The 21,152-nt window shown below is 52.8% G+C and overlaps 5 protein-coding genes across 5 annotated transcripts; 2 read left to right on the forward strand and 3 right to left on the reverse strand.

Annotated features, from left to right (window-relative positions):
* Positions 1-2,220: 2,220 nt before the first annotated feature.
* J4E87_002770 (uncharacterized protein) lies at positions 2,221-3,009 on the reverse strand (the record flags this gene model as incomplete). Its single annotated transcript, XM_049374404.1, has 1 exon — positions 2,221-3,009. One exon carries the CDS (start codon positions 3,007-3,009, stop codon positions 2,221-2,223), a length of 789 nt encoding a protein of 262 aa, XP_049235395.1.
* A 2,929-nt stretch (positions 3,010-5,938) lies between these two features.
* Positions 5,939-6,394, forward strand: J4E87_002771 (uncharacterized protein; the record flags this gene model as incomplete). The annotated part of the gene is made up of 1 exon (XM_049374405.1): positions 5,939-6,394. The coding sequence occupies one exon, from the start codon at positions 5,939-5,941 to the stop codon at positions 6,392-6,394; it is 456 nt and encodes a 151-aa protein (XP_049235396.1).
* A 4,422-nt stretch (positions 6,395-10,816) lies between these two features.
* On the reverse strand, positions 10,817-13,179 carry J4E87_002772 (uncharacterized protein; the record flags this gene model as incomplete). The annotated part of the gene is made up of 2 exons (XM_049374406.1): positions 10,817-12,730; positions 12,781-13,179. 2 exons carry the CDS (start codon positions 13,177-13,179, stop codon positions 10,817-10,819), a joined length of 2,313 nt encoding a protein of 770 aa, XP_049235397.1.
* A 3,450-nt stretch (positions 13,180-16,629) lies between these two features.
* On the forward strand, positions 16,630-17,479 carry J4E87_002773 (uncharacterized protein; the record flags this gene model as incomplete). Its single annotated transcript, XM_049374407.1, has 2 exons — positions 16,630-16,643; positions 16,696-17,479. The coding sequence occupies 2 exons, from the start codon at positions 16,630-16,632 to the stop codon at positions 17,477-17,479; spliced, it is 798 nt and encodes a 265-aa protein (XP_049235398.1).
* A 499-nt stretch (positions 17,480-17,978) lies between these two features.
* On the reverse strand, positions 17,979-20,453 carry J4E87_002774 (uncharacterized protein; the record flags this gene model as incomplete). Its single annotated transcript, XM_049374408.1, has 1 exon — positions 17,979-20,453. One exon carries the CDS (start codon positions 20,451-20,453, stop codon positions 17,979-17,981), a length of 2,475 nt encoding a protein of 824 aa, XP_049235399.1.
* Positions 20,454-21,152: the final 699 nt, after the last annotated feature.

Raw genomic sequence — 21,152 nt, forward strand, 5'->3', positions numbered from 1 at the left:
AAGGAACGCTTCTGTATTACCACGATATTTTCCTAATCTCTTCCCATCCTGTTACCATCAACACCGTACCTCTGAGTCTTTGCATCAGCTTTCACGTTTTCACATGCGCCAAGCTGCACTCTGCCCGTCAGTATCCACAAACTGTGTCCCGACATCCCGGGCAATCAGTCGAAGACGATCCTCAACCCAGTCTTTCTCGCGTGACACCACTTCAGTCTCAATCTTCTGCATCGTCTGCAACTCATCCAAGATGCCGTGTAGAATGGCTTTACATGCTTCGACTATACATGCAATGCTTGATCCGGGTGTTGGCAAAGCCAGCCTGTCCAGGTCGCGTGCAAATGCTGTTAACTTCCTGATCAACGCAGCATTTTCGGCCTTCCATGAATCCCCAAGGCCTTCAATTGTCCCAAGAGCCGCCTTGGCTCCATGCGGACCTTGGCGGGCGGACCGAATCTCCTGGACCCAGGACGACCAATGCTCAAACTCTTTCACCAGACGCTGTAGTCGACCACCCGATTCGACCAGCGACGGCAGTTTGTGGAGGGGCTCCGAAAGGACCTGGATGTACTCAACCAGGCCTGCAGATGAGCCGCTAGCACTCCATTCCAGCAGGGACTGCAAGTTCTTCTGTTCTTGTGCTGTGCGTTCGCTGTCTAACATGACTTGGTAAAGGCTAGCAACCTCTTCGAACTTCGTGCGCATCTTACGCTTCGCACTGATTTCCCAGCATCTATATGTCTCCGCCGACGATTGATGCAGAAGATGAAGTTGAAGCAGTTCAGATTGCAAACTGATCGCCTCTGGAGAAAGCGATTGCAACACTGTTTGAGGTGCAGGGTTGATAAATGTGGCAGTGGGAGCTTTCCCAACCTTACGTGGTGTGAAGTGCTGTTGAAGCGTGCTGAATGCTGGTCGATTAGCCTTCTTCGGCTCTTCTGACACGACGTCTTTACGTTTTGACTGAGTGCCAACGGGCTCTTCGGCCCTGCGCACCGTACCAGTGCTCGGCAGGCCACTGGATGCTTCTGGCCTGGCTTTCGTACTAGCAGAGCGGCTGAGCCCTGCATTCCGTAGCGACGTCCGCGTTGGACCAGATAAGGTATCGCCAGATGTGTTGTTAGTCCTCGAGGTACGCGTTGGTGCCAATAGTAGAGACTTTGGTCGCTCGGAGATCGTGTTCGATCTAGCAACATCACGTCTAGGGGCTGATATGGTACTGGTCGACTGGGTCCTGGCATGACCAGGAGGGCCTGATGCCTGAGCTGAGTGCGACGTAGCACCTGGCTTCCGTAAAGACTGCGATCGGGCAAGCCCTCGTACTTGCGGCTCTGCAGGCTTGCTGACTGAAGCTGGAGGCAGCATCGTCCGGGGAGCACTTGTCTTTTCAGCACTTTCCGTGCGCTGAGATGATGGGGTGCCCGTCTGATATGTGGATTTTGGTCGAAGTCGCCCTGGTACTGCACCCGGAACCTGAACGCATTGCGTTGGTGACGCTGTGTCTGGCTGATCTTGCGTCCCATTCAAGTCATCCCCCGCATCTTCCGATCCAGCGTCTCTGTCAGATACTTCAGGTAATATACTTGACCGGGTATTGTATCTATGCTGGCCGGGCTGGGGACTAGATAGGAAGAAGATTAGTCTTAGCCAGATCCCTCACACGCTCAGATATCACCCACAGTAAGCTGCGACGATTCTCCGAATCGCCCTGAATTGACGGTAATCTACTAGAGGCAGGGCGCGCAATGCCACTTGTGCCATGTCTTGTTGTGTCCTTGTCGTCACCGGTCGGCGCGACTGGTGCAGCGTTCTGGAACCTGTTAGGTATTGTCTACTACGGGACGGCGCATGGCTTACCCGAGCCCGTGGGGGCGCATGGCCGATTCTGCCTATCTGTGAGCGCGGCTTGGAGTTCATCTTCGATACAGGTCGCGGCGCTATCGTGAACGTGTTGATAGCTCGGTCTGATGTTGCCGGGTATGCACAAACACACGAAACATCGGTTGTTGACATCCAATGAGCGCGGGCCACAGCGCTAGCACCACATATGGCTAGAACCCTAGCTATGGCAAGAGCATATCCAGTAGCAAAGAATGGAAAGGGAATATCGTCAGAGTTCGTTATCTATTGTATCTAAGCCGAGTGAGCGACCAATGCATACTTCGTGAAATGGCGCGTACGTCCATCCCTACGAAAGCACAGCTATTCCGTTCCCTGTTCTCACAGGCTACCACGGCGCGCTGGGAAAGAAACACCCTCGATAGCAGCGTAGTCAACAAACCAGCTAACGCGGTCTCCGCCCTTGTGGTTCACCAAACCACAAGGCAGCTGCTGACCCTCGTCCGAATCGAAGATTTGGCGCATGATGTCCTTCTTTCCTCCGCCAGTCGCGACGAAGGCGATCTTGAGTCCATGTTGTGCGACGGGAAGGGAGATGGTGATGCGCTTCGGGGGAGGCTTGGGAGAGTCGGAGATGGAGAGTACCCATGCTTCGGTTTCGCGCAATAGCTCAGAACCGGGGAACAAACTGCAGGTGTGTCCGTCCGGTCCACATCCAAGCAGAAGCAGGTCGAAGAGTGGCAACTTTACGCTGTCGCGTGCTGCAAACACACTGACGAGCGTCTTCTCGTACTGGTCGGCCAGTTCTTGTACGTCATCGAGGTACTTGACGTCGATGGGGTAGACCTTGGGTGTGCCCAACTCAGACGGTATCTTGTCGAGAAGCTCCTCCTTGACGAGTCGATGGTTGCTGTCTTCGTGATCGAGAGGCACCGCGCGCTCGTCGGCATAGAATATTTCCCACTTGTCGAATTGCACCTTTCCTTCGCCATTGGTCTCCTTGAGAAGCGCTTGCGCAAGCGTCTTGGGCAGGGAGCCGCCAGACACGGCGACGCGGAAAACTTGGTGGCGCTCGAGCGCAGCGTTTTGGGCGTCGAGCACGTAGGTGCGCAGGCTCGGGGCGAGCTCAGCAGCGCTCTGGAAAGCGTATAGGTTCGGAGGCTTGCCCATGGTGTTGATGTATGTGTTGGGTTGGTGAGTTGAAGTTTGTCGGCGCGCGATGGAGGGGTTCGGACAGGTGGGGCACCTAGCTATGTGCCGTTGTTTCGTTCGACGGCGGCGGGCCGGTGACGATTGCCACGATAGTGACGTGGGCAGCGTTTGGGCAACGGTACGACGATCGAGAAAAAAAGATAGTAGAACAAGGCAAAAAAATGGCGGCAACGGCTGCCTATGGTGTCACCTCATGGACGATCGGGCCTCGATACCGACGTGCATTTTGAGCCAATCGTGCAGCTATCATTTCGTTCGGCCTGGGTCGTTTTGCGTCGTGATTGAAAGGCAGATAACAGGACATAGTAGCATAGGGAATTTGACTAGAAGAAGGAACAATATCCACAAGAGTTATGTATTCTCGCAATCTGCACATGACCGTCGCCGTCGGACTGACCAATGACGCGCCGTCTGGACCATCAGGAAAACATCACAAGCTAGCCCGCATTGGGCTCTATCACGTGCATGTGTCCCTTGCAGCGCTGGATCAGTTCCAAGATTACCCCACGATGTTGACGATGTATCTACCCCCCATCTAAACTAGTTGAGGATGCAAGATCGAATGCTCTAGAATTGGTTATCAGATCCCTCTTTCTTACGCTCTAGACTCACGGCTGGTTCAGGCTGGAAGGACCTATGGATTAGAGACACTGGATTTCTTGACATGTGTCTAGGTACATTCCTGAAGACCTCCACAAGATCTCGTATCAAGATACTAGTGTGTACCCACACGCTTCTTCTTAGGCATGGTGCACCCAAAACCGAGCTTGCTTGCATGAAGACTATTTCCCATTATCAACATGTCCGAAGCCACCACAAGGCGCTGGCGCTGCACCCGATTCCTCGCATGATTATGGTTCGGTATCAAACGTGGGCGATACGTACTGAGCCGATTCAGAGTACTAGGTCCTATTCGAAGTCGCAGCGCAACCACTGGTGATGAGCGGAACCACGGCCCCATGTAACTTTCTCTGCTTAAACCTGTAGATCGCCAACAATTTTGTATTCAGAGAAGCTTGATTTGTGCGTCTTCAGGGGGCAATCAGCATTTGTCACAGTAGAGCAGAACAAGGCAAGCTGAATTGGGAGCCTAGAAGCTGTCGTGCACCGCCGGGCAGACAGGACTCGAAAGATCATATTGCTTTGTTTGCCAGGCTTTGTGCATGCCATCTCTTCACTGGAGGTGTTGAACTGCACTCGTTCCAGACGTGGCCCTGCTTGATTTGGTACACGTCGCGAACTCCGTTGGGTTTCGAGCCGTACTATGGTGACTGGAAGCTCCGGAAGGATCCTCAGCTGACTATGTTGACGGCCGAGCTCCGGGTCGTATAACTGGCTGCTGGGACCATGCAGAGCCACGGTACTGCAGGGCTAGACAAAACTCAGAGACCACATTGCTTTTGGAGGATCAGGCTTCACCAAGTTTGGCAGTCTCGATCTTGCAAAAGAAACAACTTCATTTGCCCCTCCACCTCTTTGGCCTGCGATCGAAGTGGCGACTATCCAGTCATGGGGTGCAACGAGGCCTAGACGTCGATTGTTCGGGCGCCGTTCAGCTAGGGCCAGAGGGTCTAGACCGTTGCCCACCAGGACTTTGTCTGCAACAGGGCAATGCAGGGCTGGTACCTCTGTGGAATGTAGTGGAAGTATCCGCGCAGCGGTTTTGTCTACCAGGGGCTATTGTTACCTGGGTCGATGATCGTGCCACAAGTGCTGTATGCAGGTGCACATTTGCATTCTGGGGTGGTGGAGATTTCCGAGTGCAACATAAGCGCTTGTGGACGGAGCCAACGGCGCAGCAGCGTGATTGTAGGGCGTTGAAACAGAGGGCGTATATGCCTGGCGACTATTCATCTGTTGAGCATGTTATTCGTGTGAAGATTGGCAGCTGTGGAGGTCGTGGCAGGGAGGAAGTGGTATAGGCGAGACAGGTATAGTAGAGTTTGCAACAGCAACGTTTCAGTGTCGGCGACGCAGGGCTCTGAGAGCATGTATTAGGTTGCGTGGTTCCCCCAGGCCCAAGGAGGGTTCATGGCCATGATCTAGACCGCCAGCCAACGGTACGGCCCGCTTTGACATCGACGATGGGCAGCAACAGGCTGCGAGGGTTGCGGTCGCAATGTCCGCAGTCAAGAGCTACTTTCGACGGGTTATTGGCGAAACTGCCGCATTGGGGTGGTTGTAGATGAGGAGACGGGGCTGGCGTGGTGATGGTACCTCGATGCTCGATGGGCGGTAGAAGACGGGTGGTTTCGGCGCCCGGAGTGCGGACAGCGAACTGCGGACTGCGGAGGAACCGGAGGCTCTGGGAACCACGGACGTGGTGGTATGTGTATGTACAGCTCAGCAGCACAGCCTCAGGTAGGCACCAACACAGTCAGCACCGGCGCGAGGCCGACGCGACGCGTACTCCTACGCAACGCGAGGGATGCGAGTGACGATGCGAGTGATCTCATCCAGAGCGGAACAAAAAACCATGTCGCAGCTCTGCAGCCGCATCGAGCGATGGGCGTCGTGGGCGATGGAATTGCAGCGTGATCGCGATGCACAAACGTCGCTATGCTGTGGGCGGGCAGGATTGGCCGTGTGCGGGGGGCTTGAGCAGCCACGATCGAGACCGAGTCGGGCGATCGGCGCGGGCGCGTCTCAGCCTGGTGGTGGCCTAGCAAAGACTTCGGACCCAGCGTCTTGGATGGTTGCCAGACGTGTTCCACAGCCCAGCCACGCGCCAATCAGTCGGCCGCACCGCCCGCCCAGCACGCGGCCTGCGACTGGCCGATCTGCCATCGCTCGATGGCTGTACGAGCATATAGGCGACCGCGATCCCACGTACGCTGTGTGATTCACACCCGCCGTCGTCCTACTCCAGACACATACAAGCCAGACCATGACCGCTGATCACCTCACTCCCGACCTGTTCCCCACTGCTCCCTCCTGCTACTTCAGCATCGTGCCCGCCGTCCACTTCTCCCAGGAAACTCCCTCGCACAGCCCTGTCTCCGACTACCAGCCCTACACACCCTCAGACCCGACCAACCCGCTGCTGGCCTTCCGCTCGGCACCACCTCTCTACATGACGAGCCCCTCGGATGCCTCGCGTCTGCTTCAGCTGCAAACACAGGCTGCCCACCGCCCGGCCCCTGAGCCCATCCAGCAACAGCGCACCTCAAGCACATCCTCCAGCAGCTCCAACAGCTCCACGTCAAGCATGGGCATGGGTTCGCCGTCAACACTTTCCTGCTGCCGCTGCCGCCGCGAGTGCCTGGCGAACATGTACCAGATCGGCACCAACCGCTACTACTGCAGCCACTGCGCACGGATGACTGGCTACAGCGCGGGCTGAAACCCACCCGAGCCTCCAACACGCTCTACACCCTACCGCCTAGTCAACATCTCGACTACCGGCTACCATTATCGCCTCATCACTACTGCACCCATACACAGACATCCGCTGTCAACCCACGCCACGTGAGCCGTTTTGCTTTCCAGCCCCGGCCGTGGAGCTCTGCACGAGCGAGGAACAGGCACCGCACATTGGCCTCTGAGCCAGTCGGTAGCACACTTTGGCCCTCTCCGGATTTACTCATATCCTGAGGACATTGCGCAGTTGTTGGTGTGGTCAGGCACACCACGAGTTGGAAGTCATGGAGCTGGCCTTCACGTTATTACGCTGCAACAGCTGGCCTGCAGGAGCATTTGACCATGTGATACCCCATTTGTACAATACACCAGTCGCGCACTGCGCAGACCCACAAATTCAATTTTTTCAACCATGACATTTTTCATATTGCATCGTGATGGTTTATTTGCCGCTTCAATATTGCCCGGCCCCCTATTCCACTTTCAGTGCAGTGCCATATCCGCCAAGGTCCATCAATACACAGCAAAAAGCGATCCGATGATCTTCGGAAAGCACAAAACCCCCGTGTGCACAGAATCCGTTCTCCGCTAGTCCCGCAACTACCATAGCGCGAACTGCCAATCTGAACTTCGCCTGTCGGGCACCAGAAGTGCCCTGTGACTGCTGTCTCGCAAAACCAACATCCGACGCGGATCACGTTAACCACGTCGAACGCACATCTTCGCGCGTGGGAGCATCACCCAAACCACGTCTCAGGTCAAACATAGCTTGGGGAACGTTTCCCTGGTTACCTTTGTCCTCCGCGGGCACGCTTCCCCCCGCTGTCATCCAGTCGTATGGATTACTTACTCGTGCATGGGATTTTACATTTCCACCGCATGCTCAGAGGATCTGCTGTTCTCCTCTTTTTCCGCGTCAGCGCTATTCTGTTTCAAGCAGGGGAGTCGAAGGGGGCGGGATGACATCGCTCGATGGCGTGCGCCAGGCACGATGCAGGGCACGCTGATCTCGACGGCTTTAATTGTGGGTATCGGCTTGTTGGAAATGCGATACTTGGTCGATGCCACGCCAGACGCGTGATGCGCGGACAGTTTGCAATCAACCGTGTACAGTGTTTGGCTTTTTCTCAACTGCTCGCCTTGATGGTGCCGTTGCAGATTAATCAGGAAAAGAGAATACATTGGGGGTCACGGAGTCATAGTTTGGGGATCGAAGATGGTGAACGCGCAAGCAAAAGCACCGTTGGAACGCGTGAAACGGATCAAAGGCCGATGTCTACTGTTGGCTGGGTGTCTAGCATTACGTTGCAGAGGTGTTAGGCATTAGAATTATACTAATTATTTGTCTACTTCTAGAGTATCTCTACTATTATTATAAACTAATTATCTTTTATTATAAAATTTATTCTTTACTTTTATAGTCTTAGTTATAATTTTAGTAAGATTTTCTTTATATTATTATTATACTACTTTTAGCTAAAGTTACTTAGTACTTTTAGTTATTTATAAATTAAAAAAATTATTATACTAGTATTAAAAGTAATAATTATAAAGTTATAAAAAAAAGTAAAAGCTTTATATTTTTATAAAGTAAATAAGTAAAGTTTTACTAAAAAGTTAAAAAGAGTAAGTATAAGAAACTTTACTTTAGCTTACTTATAAGCTAAAGCTTATATTTTTTAGTAATACTTTCTCTACTATATACTACTTACTTTTTACTAGTTCTTAGCGTACTTAAAAAAGTTAAAGTACTAATAAACTAAGTTTATACTATCTAAGATAGCTAATATATACTTATTATACTTAAAGATAGTTAGTAAAGTAAGTATATAAAGTAGCTATATATTTTTTATAATAAAAATAATTTTTAAAGTATTATATAAGAATTTAAGTACTACTTACGCAAAAATTTATACTACTTAAAAATAAGTAACTATAGTATTATAAAATTTATACTTATAGTATAGCTACTTTTACTACTATACTAAACTTATTAAATTATAAGTTAAATAACTTAAATTAGACACCTAGTACTGTTAGCTGAGATGACTCTGAAGTTTACTGAACCAACCTGGGAAGGTTCCTGGGCTGTTTGACATGTGCGTGGCTGGGTGATCACTTAGATCCGGTGATAAGGTTCCTTATCCGTATCAGCTTATCGCCAATTGCGAACGCGGAGAGCTTCCATCATCATCCGCGCATTTCCCACGACGCGTATCATCATAGTGAACACATCACGTGCTCCACAAAACGCCGTTTCGCTTTGCCAATCCCGCTACACTCGCCCAGGGAGTGACCATCTATTCCCAGGGAACAACCATCAGGTCACATTCCCCGTATTTCCGTCTCCAACGCCACCCCGGCCTTGCTCCTGATAGCGCCGGCCTTGGCTTGACACAACGCCTGCCACATCGACGATGTTAAGCCCACATCGAAGATCTCCCGTGAGCAATGGGCTTTTCAAGCTTTCTCCCGTACACCGTGCACGCTCCTCCCAGGCCCTTGGTCGTTAAACGTGCGACCCGCGTGCATGATGATGGCCTGTCAGTTTTTCTGTGGAACCGCAATCGGATCGGCATGACATGAGCGATGGTCAACGTAAACATTTGAGTAGATCATATGCGCGGGGAGATTACCCGCATGTCTTTTGCTGGGACATCGACGATGACGTGCAAATCATCATGGTCCGCGGCCCCGCGCCAAATGGCATCGAACGATGCAAAGGCCAACCGCCGGGATGGACCTACCCGACGCATTCCAAAATGCACGCGGAGGAAAGCTGTCTCCGCTATAACCGTTGCGCGATGAAACTTGCAGACAACCTGCTTTTTGGCCTAATCGCTGCGTCTAGACCCTTACCACCCCGGCTGCCGAAAAGACGTAAGCGCCTCTATACTGCGCTATATAGCCGGCTACTCATGCGTTGTTGCGTGCGATCGGGTTGACACCTGAGGATCACCTTATTTGGCTGGCAATACGGACCACGTTGCTACGCAGAGGCAGAGTCAACACCGGAGTAACGGCAGAGAAGTTGCATCGGCTCGATGCCGTGCTGCGAGTCGCGATACCATGAAGCCTATATGTAATAGGGGAGAAAAACCCCTGCCACACCTCGCCGACACCTAGACCCGGCCCCCGAGAAAAACACACGATGTCACTTTGTGGTGTAGGAGTAGTTGGATCGATCGATGGCGTCAACGTGGCTTGCAATGCCGACATCCAGTACCCCACGCTAATGGTTTTCTCCTTCTGCCGCTTCTCTGTAACACCGGAAGTAAAAGCACACGTGCGTTCCCTCTGCTGCATCGGAGAAAATCGCTGGAGATCGTACTACGCAGAACTTCGGGTGTGCTTTCTTCTCCATCTGTCCTATGCGCTGATAGCAGAAGCAACGGCAAAAGCAAGAATAGCAGCGTGACTTGCGCAGGCACCACATTCTAAACATAGCGAAGGGGTAGCCATGACGACCGACGAACTGTAGGGCCATCGTGCTCAAAAGGAGTATGCGCCTATCGACGGCAGCTTAATTGCTCTTGCGGATGGCTATTTTCCCGACGCATGAGCCTCAACGCTCCGCTTTCGGAGAGATCAGTTGTTGGACCCGGCGTTGAGGCACCGCGGAGGCCCTTAGAGCTTCTGTATATTCTGCGCCGATGTATCTCGTTGGGAGAATCGATACGTTACTATCCAGAGACAGCTATCGCCTTGGTAGTTGCCCTGTTCAGTTGGATGGCATCGAATCAGTCCGCATCTCCCTTCAAGCTCTTGAGTTCATCTTCAGCAATGTTGAAGTCGGGAATGAGTATCCAGACGACACCACAACTGACCGTCCTCGTGGATCATTAGATGATCAAGCGATTGGTTTCAAAGGTAAGCTTCCAGACGATGAAATTTGGCCTCTGTCCAGCTTCGTAGCAGCTATGCGGCGGTAGGTCAGAATCTATACCAACACTATAACCGACCCATTCGTAGGACTAGAGGCGTCACTCAATACATCCAACCCAAATCGACCAAGAATGGGCTTTTCATGGCAAGCGCGTGACGCCGCTAAATGGAACCATCACCTGTCTGAGTGAAAGTCTGGCGCGCCGGATTGAGAGCAGCATGTAGTTGCCTGTGCTGTCACCTTTGTGATCGATGCCCGTCCCAGTTCTTTCACTATCACGCAAGGCCAGTCAACTTAGCGTACCCTTGGTTTTAGCATATTCACACTGAAATATTGAAGTGAAACTAGTTTCGCATTCTTCGACTCAAGCAAGACAATGGTTCCCGACGCACAGGCAGCATTGCATGAACTGTCATAACATATGTCACAGGTTCAAGATCTGGTGCATCAAGACCATCACATTCATTTCGTATCTAGATGCATGATTGCCCTTATTCTATCATGTCAACAACCCGTAATTTACGGCCACATCATGCCATTGCCATCGAAGTTCATGCCGGTCAGATCAGTCCTGACATCAAGCGGGTAGTCAGCCGCCTTGAGCTCTCTCCTCCAAGACTGCATCCTCTTGCTGTGCGCCCTCTCGGAAACGCTCAGCTCACGCTTCGCCATGCGGGATGCTTTGTAACCACCAAGGTCTCCGGCAATGCAGTGGCTGACACCGCCCCAGGTTGAATCAGCAACAGCCTTCCAGATAGCAGTCACATCAACAGTCATAGCCTTGGTGTACAGAATACGGCAGTCTGAGGGCTCGTAGATGAATTGGAGAGGAGTGTCGGTCTCGTCTCCATCGCGAATGCCATCGCGGAAGTTGACGTTAACCGCGTTGTTGGAAGAGCGGATAAAGGGTGTGTCATCGTAGTAGTCGCCTAGTTCCGTCTTGTTGAGCTGAGCGCCTTCTTCAGGCGTAGATAGGTTACCGATGGTGAACTGAGCCACAGATTGAATGTAGCCCCACGGGTAGTTGTTCGTTCCCTTCACACCACCCACGGCTTGTGTGATACCTTCACGAGGGCGGCCTCCCAGTGAGATGTACTTGACACCGGCACGCTGACGCATGAGCTCAGAGAAGATGGTGCAAGTTGATGCGCAGTATCCATCGGTGACGACGACGATGTCTTCAGCGGCAAAAGGAGCCTTAGTGTAGTTCGACAGGGGGCCATATCCGTGGACGTAAACACCACCGGAGTTGAGCGGAGTCAGTACGTCGCTGAGGTTCCAGCGGAAGAGGTTGGTGAAGTTGTCCCCCTTCTGCTCGAGCCCAGGGCCAAACTTGTCCTGCCAGCTCTCGAAGTTCTCGCTATTGACATCAAGATCAGTTCGGTAGTTGAAGACGGAGGACACAACATTGCCGACCAGATCCTCTAGTGTTTCGTTCTTGGTCTCAAGCACACGTGGTACACCCGCGGCAGCTTCAGAGAACTTTCGGTTCAAGATCTCTGTAGTTTCGAAGGCGCGGTAGCGGTCGGCAGCCGCGTGGTCAATCTCTTGCGGGAATAGCAGCTTGTACAGATCGTAGCCGAGCAAGATGGTGCCTCCGCCGTTGGCTGAAACGTCAACCACGAGCTTCTTCTTCCCGGCGGACTTGGCCTGGGCAAGGAACTTGGCAGCAGTATCTTGGAACCCTTCCTGTGCGTTGTCAATTCCGACGAAAGATGGCACGGAAAGTACGGCAACGTCTGAGTAGTCACCCTCGAGGAAGTAGCCACCAATCAAGTTGTGTGCTTCACGAAGGACTGGAGGCGGGTATCCTGGCGCAGGGATGGTTGGAAGAGGCGTAGCGGAGGTAGTGGCAGAGGGTGTAGGTGTAGCCGAGGTAGTGTTGGAAGCTTCGGTTTCGCTTCCAGGCTGGTTGCCCGTGAACCAGAGCTTGTAGAGGCTCTCTCCGTCGGTAATACCGTCAAAGGGGATCAGAACCTTGGCGAAGTTGTCATAAGTTCGGCTGGTACCGTTTTCGAACGTAAGCTCGGTGGTAGGACCGGGGTAAATCCAGCGACCGCGGCCCGATCCCGCGAAGGTTCCAATACCAGATCCAACCGGGCCGAGAGATACAGTGGCGAGCTCGTAGAAGACGTTGTTGTACAACGCGTCTCGGTCCTGGAGGGAACCGTACTGAGCCCAGTTCTCCAGGAAGTCCTTGGCATCCTCGCCATCGATGTGGGTAATGGGCGAAGGCGTGAACGTAGCATTGCCGAAAGATTCGGCCAAGACATCAGCATAGACGTAAGGCCGGGGAAGATCCTTTCCGTCGCTCGAAACGGAAACGAGTGGTACAGGACGGGCGAAGTTGAAAACCGTGCCGACTACATCGGGGACGTACACAAAGTGACCGTCATGGGTGCTTTGCAAGAGGGTGTAGAGCTCGAAACCGAACTGTTCTGAATCAGTTCATATTCTTCATAACGAGGAGAGAGACACCTTACTTCGTACTCGTTCTTGTACTCTCCTCCCTTGACCTTTTCCCTGATTTCCTCGAGTTCGCCCCAGATATCAACCGCTGGCTGTACCTTCTCGGCGTATTCAGCTGGAGGGTCTTTCAACCAGACGGTGTTACTTTGCCATTTGAAGTATGGAACGACACCGTCTACCAGGGCAAGAGCAGCGCTCTGGTTGAATGGGACGGAGTTGATGCAGTCCCATGCGAGTTCGGCGGGTACAGTTGCGGTGCCTGCAGTGACATTCTTGCCTACAATGGCAGTGCCGACTTGTGCGCAGGGACTTGTCGCGTTGTAGTGCCGCGTATGAATGTGAGGTGCGACAGGCGACGATAGCGCGACTGAGGCTAGCGAGAGACCCGCAACGGCATTGAAGAGGGAAGCCATGCTTTCAACCCAGACAACACGACAGGAACTGGAGGCAAAGATCTCAGGTTCGCCGTACCCTCGCTGCAGTCGCACGAGCTATACCACTTTATAGCTGCACAGCTTGAACCGCGGACCAGGTAGCGAACTTGCGCGTTCCCGAGAAAGAAGACATCATAGCTGCAGGAGCTACCCTGTACTTGTCATTGCTAGACCCATGTAGAACAAGGCAAAGGACGGTCGGGCGAATAGGCGAGGCGGATATGATAGGGAACTAGATTAAGAGCATGCATGCACGTATGCTCGAAGAGGAAGGCCGTGGTGTGCTTGGTACTCTGAACGATTGACGATCGTATCCCGAACGGCATTGGGGGTTCAGGGCAATACAGGTACCCAAGGACCCAGGGTCGCTTTGATGGTAGAGTGCCCACAATTATGGATGCATCTCGGTGCAATGGTAATGATTACTAGGTAAGAGATTGGACAGTCGGCCGCTGTAACACTGACCGCGAAGCTTCGTGGAGTTGTCGAAGCTTCACAAGCCTCAGGCGCTAGCCCGCCTTTCTACGCTAGATTAGGCAGGCGCAAAGTGCGCGGTGCCGATGCGTCCTATCGAGCATTCGAGCATTAATCCCCGCTCTTGCGATATCAGCTTCCGAAAGCGCATTGGGTCTACGGGAATCATGACGTACGACGGAGCTGCAGTGCTTTTGTGTGGCTAGTGCTATGCAGTGCCAATCTTCAGGACGAAGTACATGGGTGGCGTGAGGCACATTGGAGGCTGAACCGAGGGACTGGTAATTACTCCGCAAGATATCCATGGACAACAGGAACACGAAATTGCTGACAGGATCATCCCGCTAAATTTCCGAACACTGACAGCTGTTACATCTACATCGTAAGACCATACAGCCTTATAGAAAGTCAACTAATCACCATTTCAAACTAATCATCATATCAAACTAATCACCATATAGTCCGAAAGTCTACATGCCAGTCGTTATACCTTGCATCGCTGCACTTAGCAGACGGCTTGCGTGTTGATTTTGAGAAGTGTTGAAGTAGACACGGGCTTGGTAACACCGCAGCCCGCCTTTCACACATTGATGCGTGCACAGATGAGTAATCTGATCGAGGCACAATGAAACATGAGACGCGGTCGAACGGGTTCAAGCCACATTCCCACATTCATCTTCTATCGCCCAGGCCAGTTCATGTGATCAAAGGGCAACCACAGAAAGAGCATCATGGGACATCAACTCCTGCCAATTCACTACAGCGATCAGAGCATACCATAGAGGGACTCAACAGCGAATTATGAAAAGATGCCAATCTTTTCGCGGCATTCTCGCTACTACGAGCATCCTTTGGTCAATGGATGGAGGATGACCAGAGCGATGGACCCAAATGGATCGTAAGATGCCATTCATTAGTTCATGAAAACCATTTGCGGCATTGCGCAATATATCAAGATCTAAGCTATCTATAGCATTAACAAGGCGGTGTACTAGTTGTTCAACAGGCAAGCTGCTTGACATTCACCCTATGTTTGGTGGAAGACCTTTGTCCAGAACAAAGCCCGAAAAGAGAGTGTGAGGGCAAATTCCTTGCCAAAATCTTTACCTGAATGCATATATACTGCTACTGTGTCTCTATCTGGGCATTGGCGCCCAGCAGAAGCCACGGTAGAGACTATATACTCGATGACAAGCTTTCAGTCTTCACCCTCAACGCCCGGCATTGTCTTATATATACTGTCGCATTACCTACGTCCAGCGTCCAAATGTGTGAAATGGCGGCTTACGTGGTGAACCACATCCTGGTGAACCACATCCCACACGATGGTGTGTGAAATACGCGCAGTCACACTGTATGCGAGCGATGTCCCTTCGTCCTCAAAAGGCCGGAAAATCCGTCAATACATTGGATTATTCCTCGCCATCCATCGGTGTACAACGCAGTTGAACAGTACCGCACTGTGAGCCAGGCCTCTGTCAATATGAACCACCCTCCAGCACAGTCGCGCGAGCAGTACTTTGTGAGCCACATCAAGCCGTCGCCCCCTTCAGACGACCCGGCATGTCCCATCTGCAGAGATCCCTGGAGTCCCGATACGTATACCATCATTCGGACGATATGCAGCCATATCTTCCATCGGTCGTGTCTAGATCGATGGCTAAATGAGGAAGACGGTCAGAACACATGTCCAACCTGTCGTGCAGTTTGCTTTTTCCTACCCCGAGCACAGGAGACCGTGGTTCAAACCGTAAGCCCTAATGTCGACCACGGATTTGATCCGGGGCTTGGGGCTGACTCAGGTTATCTGACCACCGCTGTCTTCGCTCTCATGGCTACAACGATCCAAGATATGCTTGGGCCGCTTACAGAAATCGAAAATATCCGCATGCAGTTTGGCATTGATCTCGAAGATTCCAACGATCCGCTGCAGTTTCTTCAGGCAATGAAAACCGTCGTCCATGCAGGTGTACTACTGGGTCGGTTTCCGCCAAATCTTCAGCAAGGCTGGATGCCCATGCTGAGGCTCCGCCTCGGAGACTGGCAGACTATTAAATTCCTGATAGCGTCACTTTTCATCTCTGCGCAGTGGCGACTGATGACCCCAGGGCAGTGGGCCAGCGTACTTGCCGAACGAAATCGGATTGGGCGTGCTGCATCTGACTCGGCAGACTTTGGACCATCCAGGGACTCTTGGATAGAGTATATTAACAACCGTTACAATGCCGAGTATGGGATCGCGATTGACGTCTACTTTCCAGGCGCCAGAATTACACGCTGGAGGGAGACTAATTCGACTGGCCAAATAGTCAATGAAGATGAGCTGGACTTAACCACGATCGACACCACTCTGGCGACCAACATCAACGTTCCGGGTACAGACTTCAGTCCAGGGCCTCTACTGTACTTCCAGGGTAACTCACTCTGGATCTCGGAACGCGTGATGGGCAACATTGTAGAGTTGAGCATCGACAGGACCTCGCGTACTGTATATATGCGTAGCTCCGCAAATCGCGAGTTCAGGGTAGAGTTCCCTCCCCATGGGATACAGGAAGACGCTTGTTTGCCACCAGTTACGACGAACATGATAAGGCGCGGTGGAGGGCTGTTCCGTTATGGGTTCTGTTGAAAAGCTTGTAGAAACAAGTGGAGCGGATTCATGGTATGTTGTCACGGGTTGTACGAGAACGAGCTGTTGTCGCTGCCGCGCTAAAAGCTGCCCCACCCGCGTGGGAGCTTCCAGGTTGCGTCGCGTCGCTCATCCATGGATCGCATCTCCACTTCAGATTTTGGCACCCTTGGTCACAAGCAGGGCTATGAGCGCTCTTACTTTTAGATTTTCTGCCTCTCGCTCATAGCGTCTACACAAAAATGCGATAGTCTAAAACGACGAATCCACCCATTTCTACCTGACGTATAGCGGACCTATCTGTGACACACTGCAACATAGACAAGATGAAATATAGCGGGTAATCCTTCTCCTTCCACACACCTGATATTGGCAAAGAATTAATCATGTAGGCTATATTTCGTCTCCAACCCCTCCACCAACATCGACGCCTCTCTCGCAATCGTGAACACCCTCATCCAAGGCATCGAAACCAGCTTCCCAAACACCACGCGACAGCAAACACCATGGTCGCTATCATACCGCGCATTTCGCGATACCATTCCTCCGGGCTACCAGCCACCTGCGGGCGCAGACGGTAAACCAGAGCCATACGTACATTCATACCAGCACCTCCTCCACCTTTCGAGCCTCGCACCGAACCGCACATATGTCTTTGCACAACCGCGAGCGCAACAGGAAACTATGACGTCGATACCGCTGCGACAACAAGACGCACATGCCTCAGTACTGCGATACCAGTGTTCCGCTCTGTGGACACCTAGACACATACTCGCGGTGCGAGAGGGGGCAGCATATAGCGGGGGCCTCTGTTCGATACAAATCGGCGAGCTACGAGCGACTCGTGAAGGACCGCAGTCGGGCGCTATCTCATCACCCGGCGTCGTGATCTGCATTAGCACAACGTTGGGCGCTGAGGACACGGATGGCAACATGGATTCCGGCTATGGCACAATGGAGAATGGTGCAGCGATGCAGGTGGACGAAGAAGATCTCGACATTGAGTATGCGCAGGCTGTGGTGCGCGACTGCTGGAGTAGGATCAAGGATGGCCGCGATCTGGGCCGGTCAGAGATCAGGGAAGTGATGATGGCTTCGACTACAACAAATAAAAAGGGCCAGGAACCGGAGGCGGCGGTGCGCATGTGGTGCGATGCTCTGCGCATGCGCGGATGAGCGAATGTTTGCACACCATTTATCATCATATACCCAATGCGAGAACTTGAGCTGGACATGTAGCAGCAGATGTGACACGACACGCACTCATAGAGCGTAGCATGCAAGTGAATCATGGATAGTTTTATAGTTTGATTGACTATATGCCAGGCCTACCCTGCCTAGACACTCATACGACCGTCTAGTCTCATTGCCTCCTACCAAATCCCTAGGTATCCCTACAGGTATCTAAACTACAACAACGTAAAGGGCAAAGAAAGAAAAAAGAAAGCGAAGGTGGTAAGGTCAAGTATTAAGGCAACATCTTGCGCACATTCAGATTACAACACATAGTTGAAGATCGATCCCCAAAGCTTGATCAGCTCGCGCCATAACCCTAGACCGGACATATGCAAAAGGAAATTTCTGGGAAGGCGAAAGAAGGGAGTAGTAATAACCAGCCAGTAGATGAAGGATAAGTATCGCACAATGAAGAAGATACACGACATCCAGGTAAGGCTTACTGCGCACCAACCTCTTCTTCTGCCCAGCCAGGAAGACCACCGTCGCCCTGGATGGCAAGACCGTAACCGCCGTTGCCACTGCCGAAACCACCGATGCCGGAGCTTAGGCTACCGAAAGAGCCCTGCTGAGGTGCTTGGGTTTGCTGCATGGAGTGGTTGAAGGGGCCCTGAGTGAAAGCGGGCAGGCTCACAGCGCGAGAGTGTTGACCACGCGAGTTGAGGTTCGAAGGTGCGAGGAGGCCACCAACAGTAGTAGCACCTGAGCCACCAGCTGACGTACCGTTAATCAGACTGAAGCTCGATGTGCTTTGATGGGAGCTGTGAGAGTGGTGTGGCTGAGGAGTGTTCAGGTCGGCACTGTAGAAAGCAGCTTGCGGCGACTGGAAAGATTGCTGCTGGTTCTGCTGCTGCTGTTGCTGCTGCTGTTGTTGTTGCATGCTGGCCTCGACCTGTTGTTGTTGTTGCTGCTGTTGCTGAGCTTGTAGGTACATCATGAGGGGGTTGTTGTTGCCGGAGTTCATGATGTTACCTGAAGCAGGTGCTTGAACGGAAGGGAACTGGCCGTTGGTGCTTTGGCCAGAGCCTGGTGCGCCAGAGCCAGTCGGCGAGACTGAAGCACCAGCACGGTTAGGATGCAGTCCGTTGATAGGCGATGGTGACTGGAGACCATCGCTACCGGCTTGCTGAGCCTGGGCCTGCTGGCTGTTCATCTGGCGAGGAGGGTTACCGCATCGGTCCTTTCCGAAGTTGACCTTGAATCGCTTGTATTCGTCACGGCCACGGATCGCTTCAATTGCCTTAATGGCATTGGCAATGTTGGTGAAGTTGACGAATGCACAGCTCTTCTCGCGCAGGGTGTTGACCAGCTCGATCTCGCCGTACTCCGAGAAATCCTGCCTTAAGCGGTCTTCGGTCCAGGACTCATCTAGGTTGCCGATGTAGACGTTACGTGAGGCACCACCACTGACAGCAAGGGCAATCGCAGGCGGGAGAGCACCCGAGTGCTTACCCCATCCGATCTTCAAGCGACGGTTGTGGATCATAAGCCCCTGGAGATTGCTAAGAGCGTAGAAGGACGCAGCCGACGTCGGGTCGATGAAAGTAACGAAGCAAATGTGCTTATCCGGGATATACCTGATGTGGTGAAGAAGACCACCGCGCACAACATTGCAGATCTCCTCGATGGTGGTTTCGGGATGAATGTTACCTAGGTAAACTGTTCGGTTACCCAAGTTATTCACACCACCAGCAGAGGTCGCGACCGCCGCGGCAGCGACAGATTGCTGAGCAAGAGCATTGGAGATCATGTCGCGGTCAGCACCGTTCAGAACATGAGCGTAGCCAGGCGCGATACCCAGGTACTGCGCGGCGTTCTGCTGCTGGGTCTTGGAAACGTAAGCGCATCGATCCTTGCCGTAGTATACGCGCCTAGGCGCTTGCCACTTTGGCTCCTGGGGAAGTTGAGACACAGCCTTGATGGCATTTCCGATGGACAAGAAGTGAACAAAACCAATAGCCTTTTCCCGAACGATCTTGACGGTATCAATGGGACCAAATTTGCTGAGGTCTTCGCGGAGTTCGTCCTCAGAAACATCCTCGGACAGGTTACCTAGGTAGACGTTGCGAGAGGCACCCGATTGCTGCACAGCCAAGGCCACAGATGTGGGAACCTGGGACGGCTTTCCCCATCCAATCTTGATGTCCTGACCCCTGATTGACAGCTTCTTCAGAATGGCGTCAGAGTGGAAGTGAGTGGCGGAGCTGCTGTCCAGGAAGGAGATGAATGCGCAGTTCTTGTCTGGGAGAAGCCTGACGGACTCGATTTGTCCACTGCGTACATGGCCGAGGATCTCCTCCGCAGAGGTCTCAGGGGGGATGTTGCCCAGGTATACAGTCCTGCTAGTTCCAGATACAAGACCGGGAGCAATCGGCATTGAGGAGCCGAGTCCACCGAGACCCTGCGCGCCGTAACCAGGGAAACCTCCAGTAGGTGACTGGGGTCCACCAAAAAAGCCACTAGTGGGAGAAACCATGTTCTGGTACAGCTGGGGCGAAAGAGGCTGTTGCAAGGGGCTTCCCATCTGGTTGTTCTGGTGGTTCTGTTGCTGAGACTGATTCTGGCCAGCGAACTGTGCGAAGTTCTGAAACTGCGGGGAAGCGAAAGCCGAGGGCGAGCCTGGCTGGAAGGGGCTACCGAGGAGCAACTGCGAAGGGAGCAGAGGGGTGAAGTTCATGTCGAAACCAGTTCCTGGAGTCTGCAAATCGTTGCCGTTCTGGTTGCCAGGGTTGAGTCTGCCGGTATTGATGGACATGTTGTTCGCCCTCTCCGGGTGTCGGTCGCCATAGCCGGGCTGGTTCGTAGCGAAGGCGCCGTGCGAGAAGCCGTGGTGACCGCCGTTCATCTGCCTGTGGAAGCTCGACTGGAGACGAGGACCGCTGGGGGCGTTCGGGGCGCCGTCGTGTTGCTGCATACCGAGGAGGTGCGGAGGCAGACTGAAGCTGTCCCGCGCGTTTTGAGATAGAACCGCCGTGGTGAAGGTGTATTACTGCGTCCGGGACTCGTTGGACCGGACGGCGAAATATGTATGGCAGAAGGTGAAGTTGCAACCGGTTGCAGAGAGGTCGCCGGGCTTGCGAAGATGCTGCTGTATTACAAGATGTAGAGCGTTCTAGAGGGCATTAGTTTGAGGGCAGTGGAGACGCATTGGACAAGACGTACTTCCAAAAGCACAATGGCAACGAGTCGTTTGCAGGTCTAACAATACAAGACACGCTCACAACGCAGGCAATCGGGGCCTAAAGGATGCAGGCACAGAGGTCCAGAAGGGTACTGTCGCAGGCTTGCACGGTGGACGCAGTGGAGGCGCAATTAAATGCCGTGGGCCAGAGCTGCCGAAGAACAAACTCGCGTGGCTTGTTTGAGGATGCGTGCACCAAAAGAGCGAACAATAAGAATGAAGTGCAAAGAAGCAAGCTTTGCCGGGAGCCTCGATGCGGGGAGAAGAGGACAGAATGAACGAAGGGGATCGAAGAAGAGGGATGCGACCTGAAGTCGGAGCGGAGGAGAGAAGAAAGAGGTCGGTGAGAAATGCTAACTAGCAGGGCACATTAGGAGGCATCCGCAAATGAGGCAGCCCAAAGCGGACAACTAGCGCACCGCCCATTTTAAA

This window comes from Alternaria ethzedia (assembly GCF_023757985.1).
Source record: "Alternaria ethzedia strain BMP 0044 chromosome Unknown scaffold_5, whole genome shotgun sequence".
Taxonomy (NCBI): Eukaryota; Fungi; Ascomycota; class Dothideomycetes; order Pleosporales; family Pleosporaceae; genus Alternaria; species Alternaria ethzedia.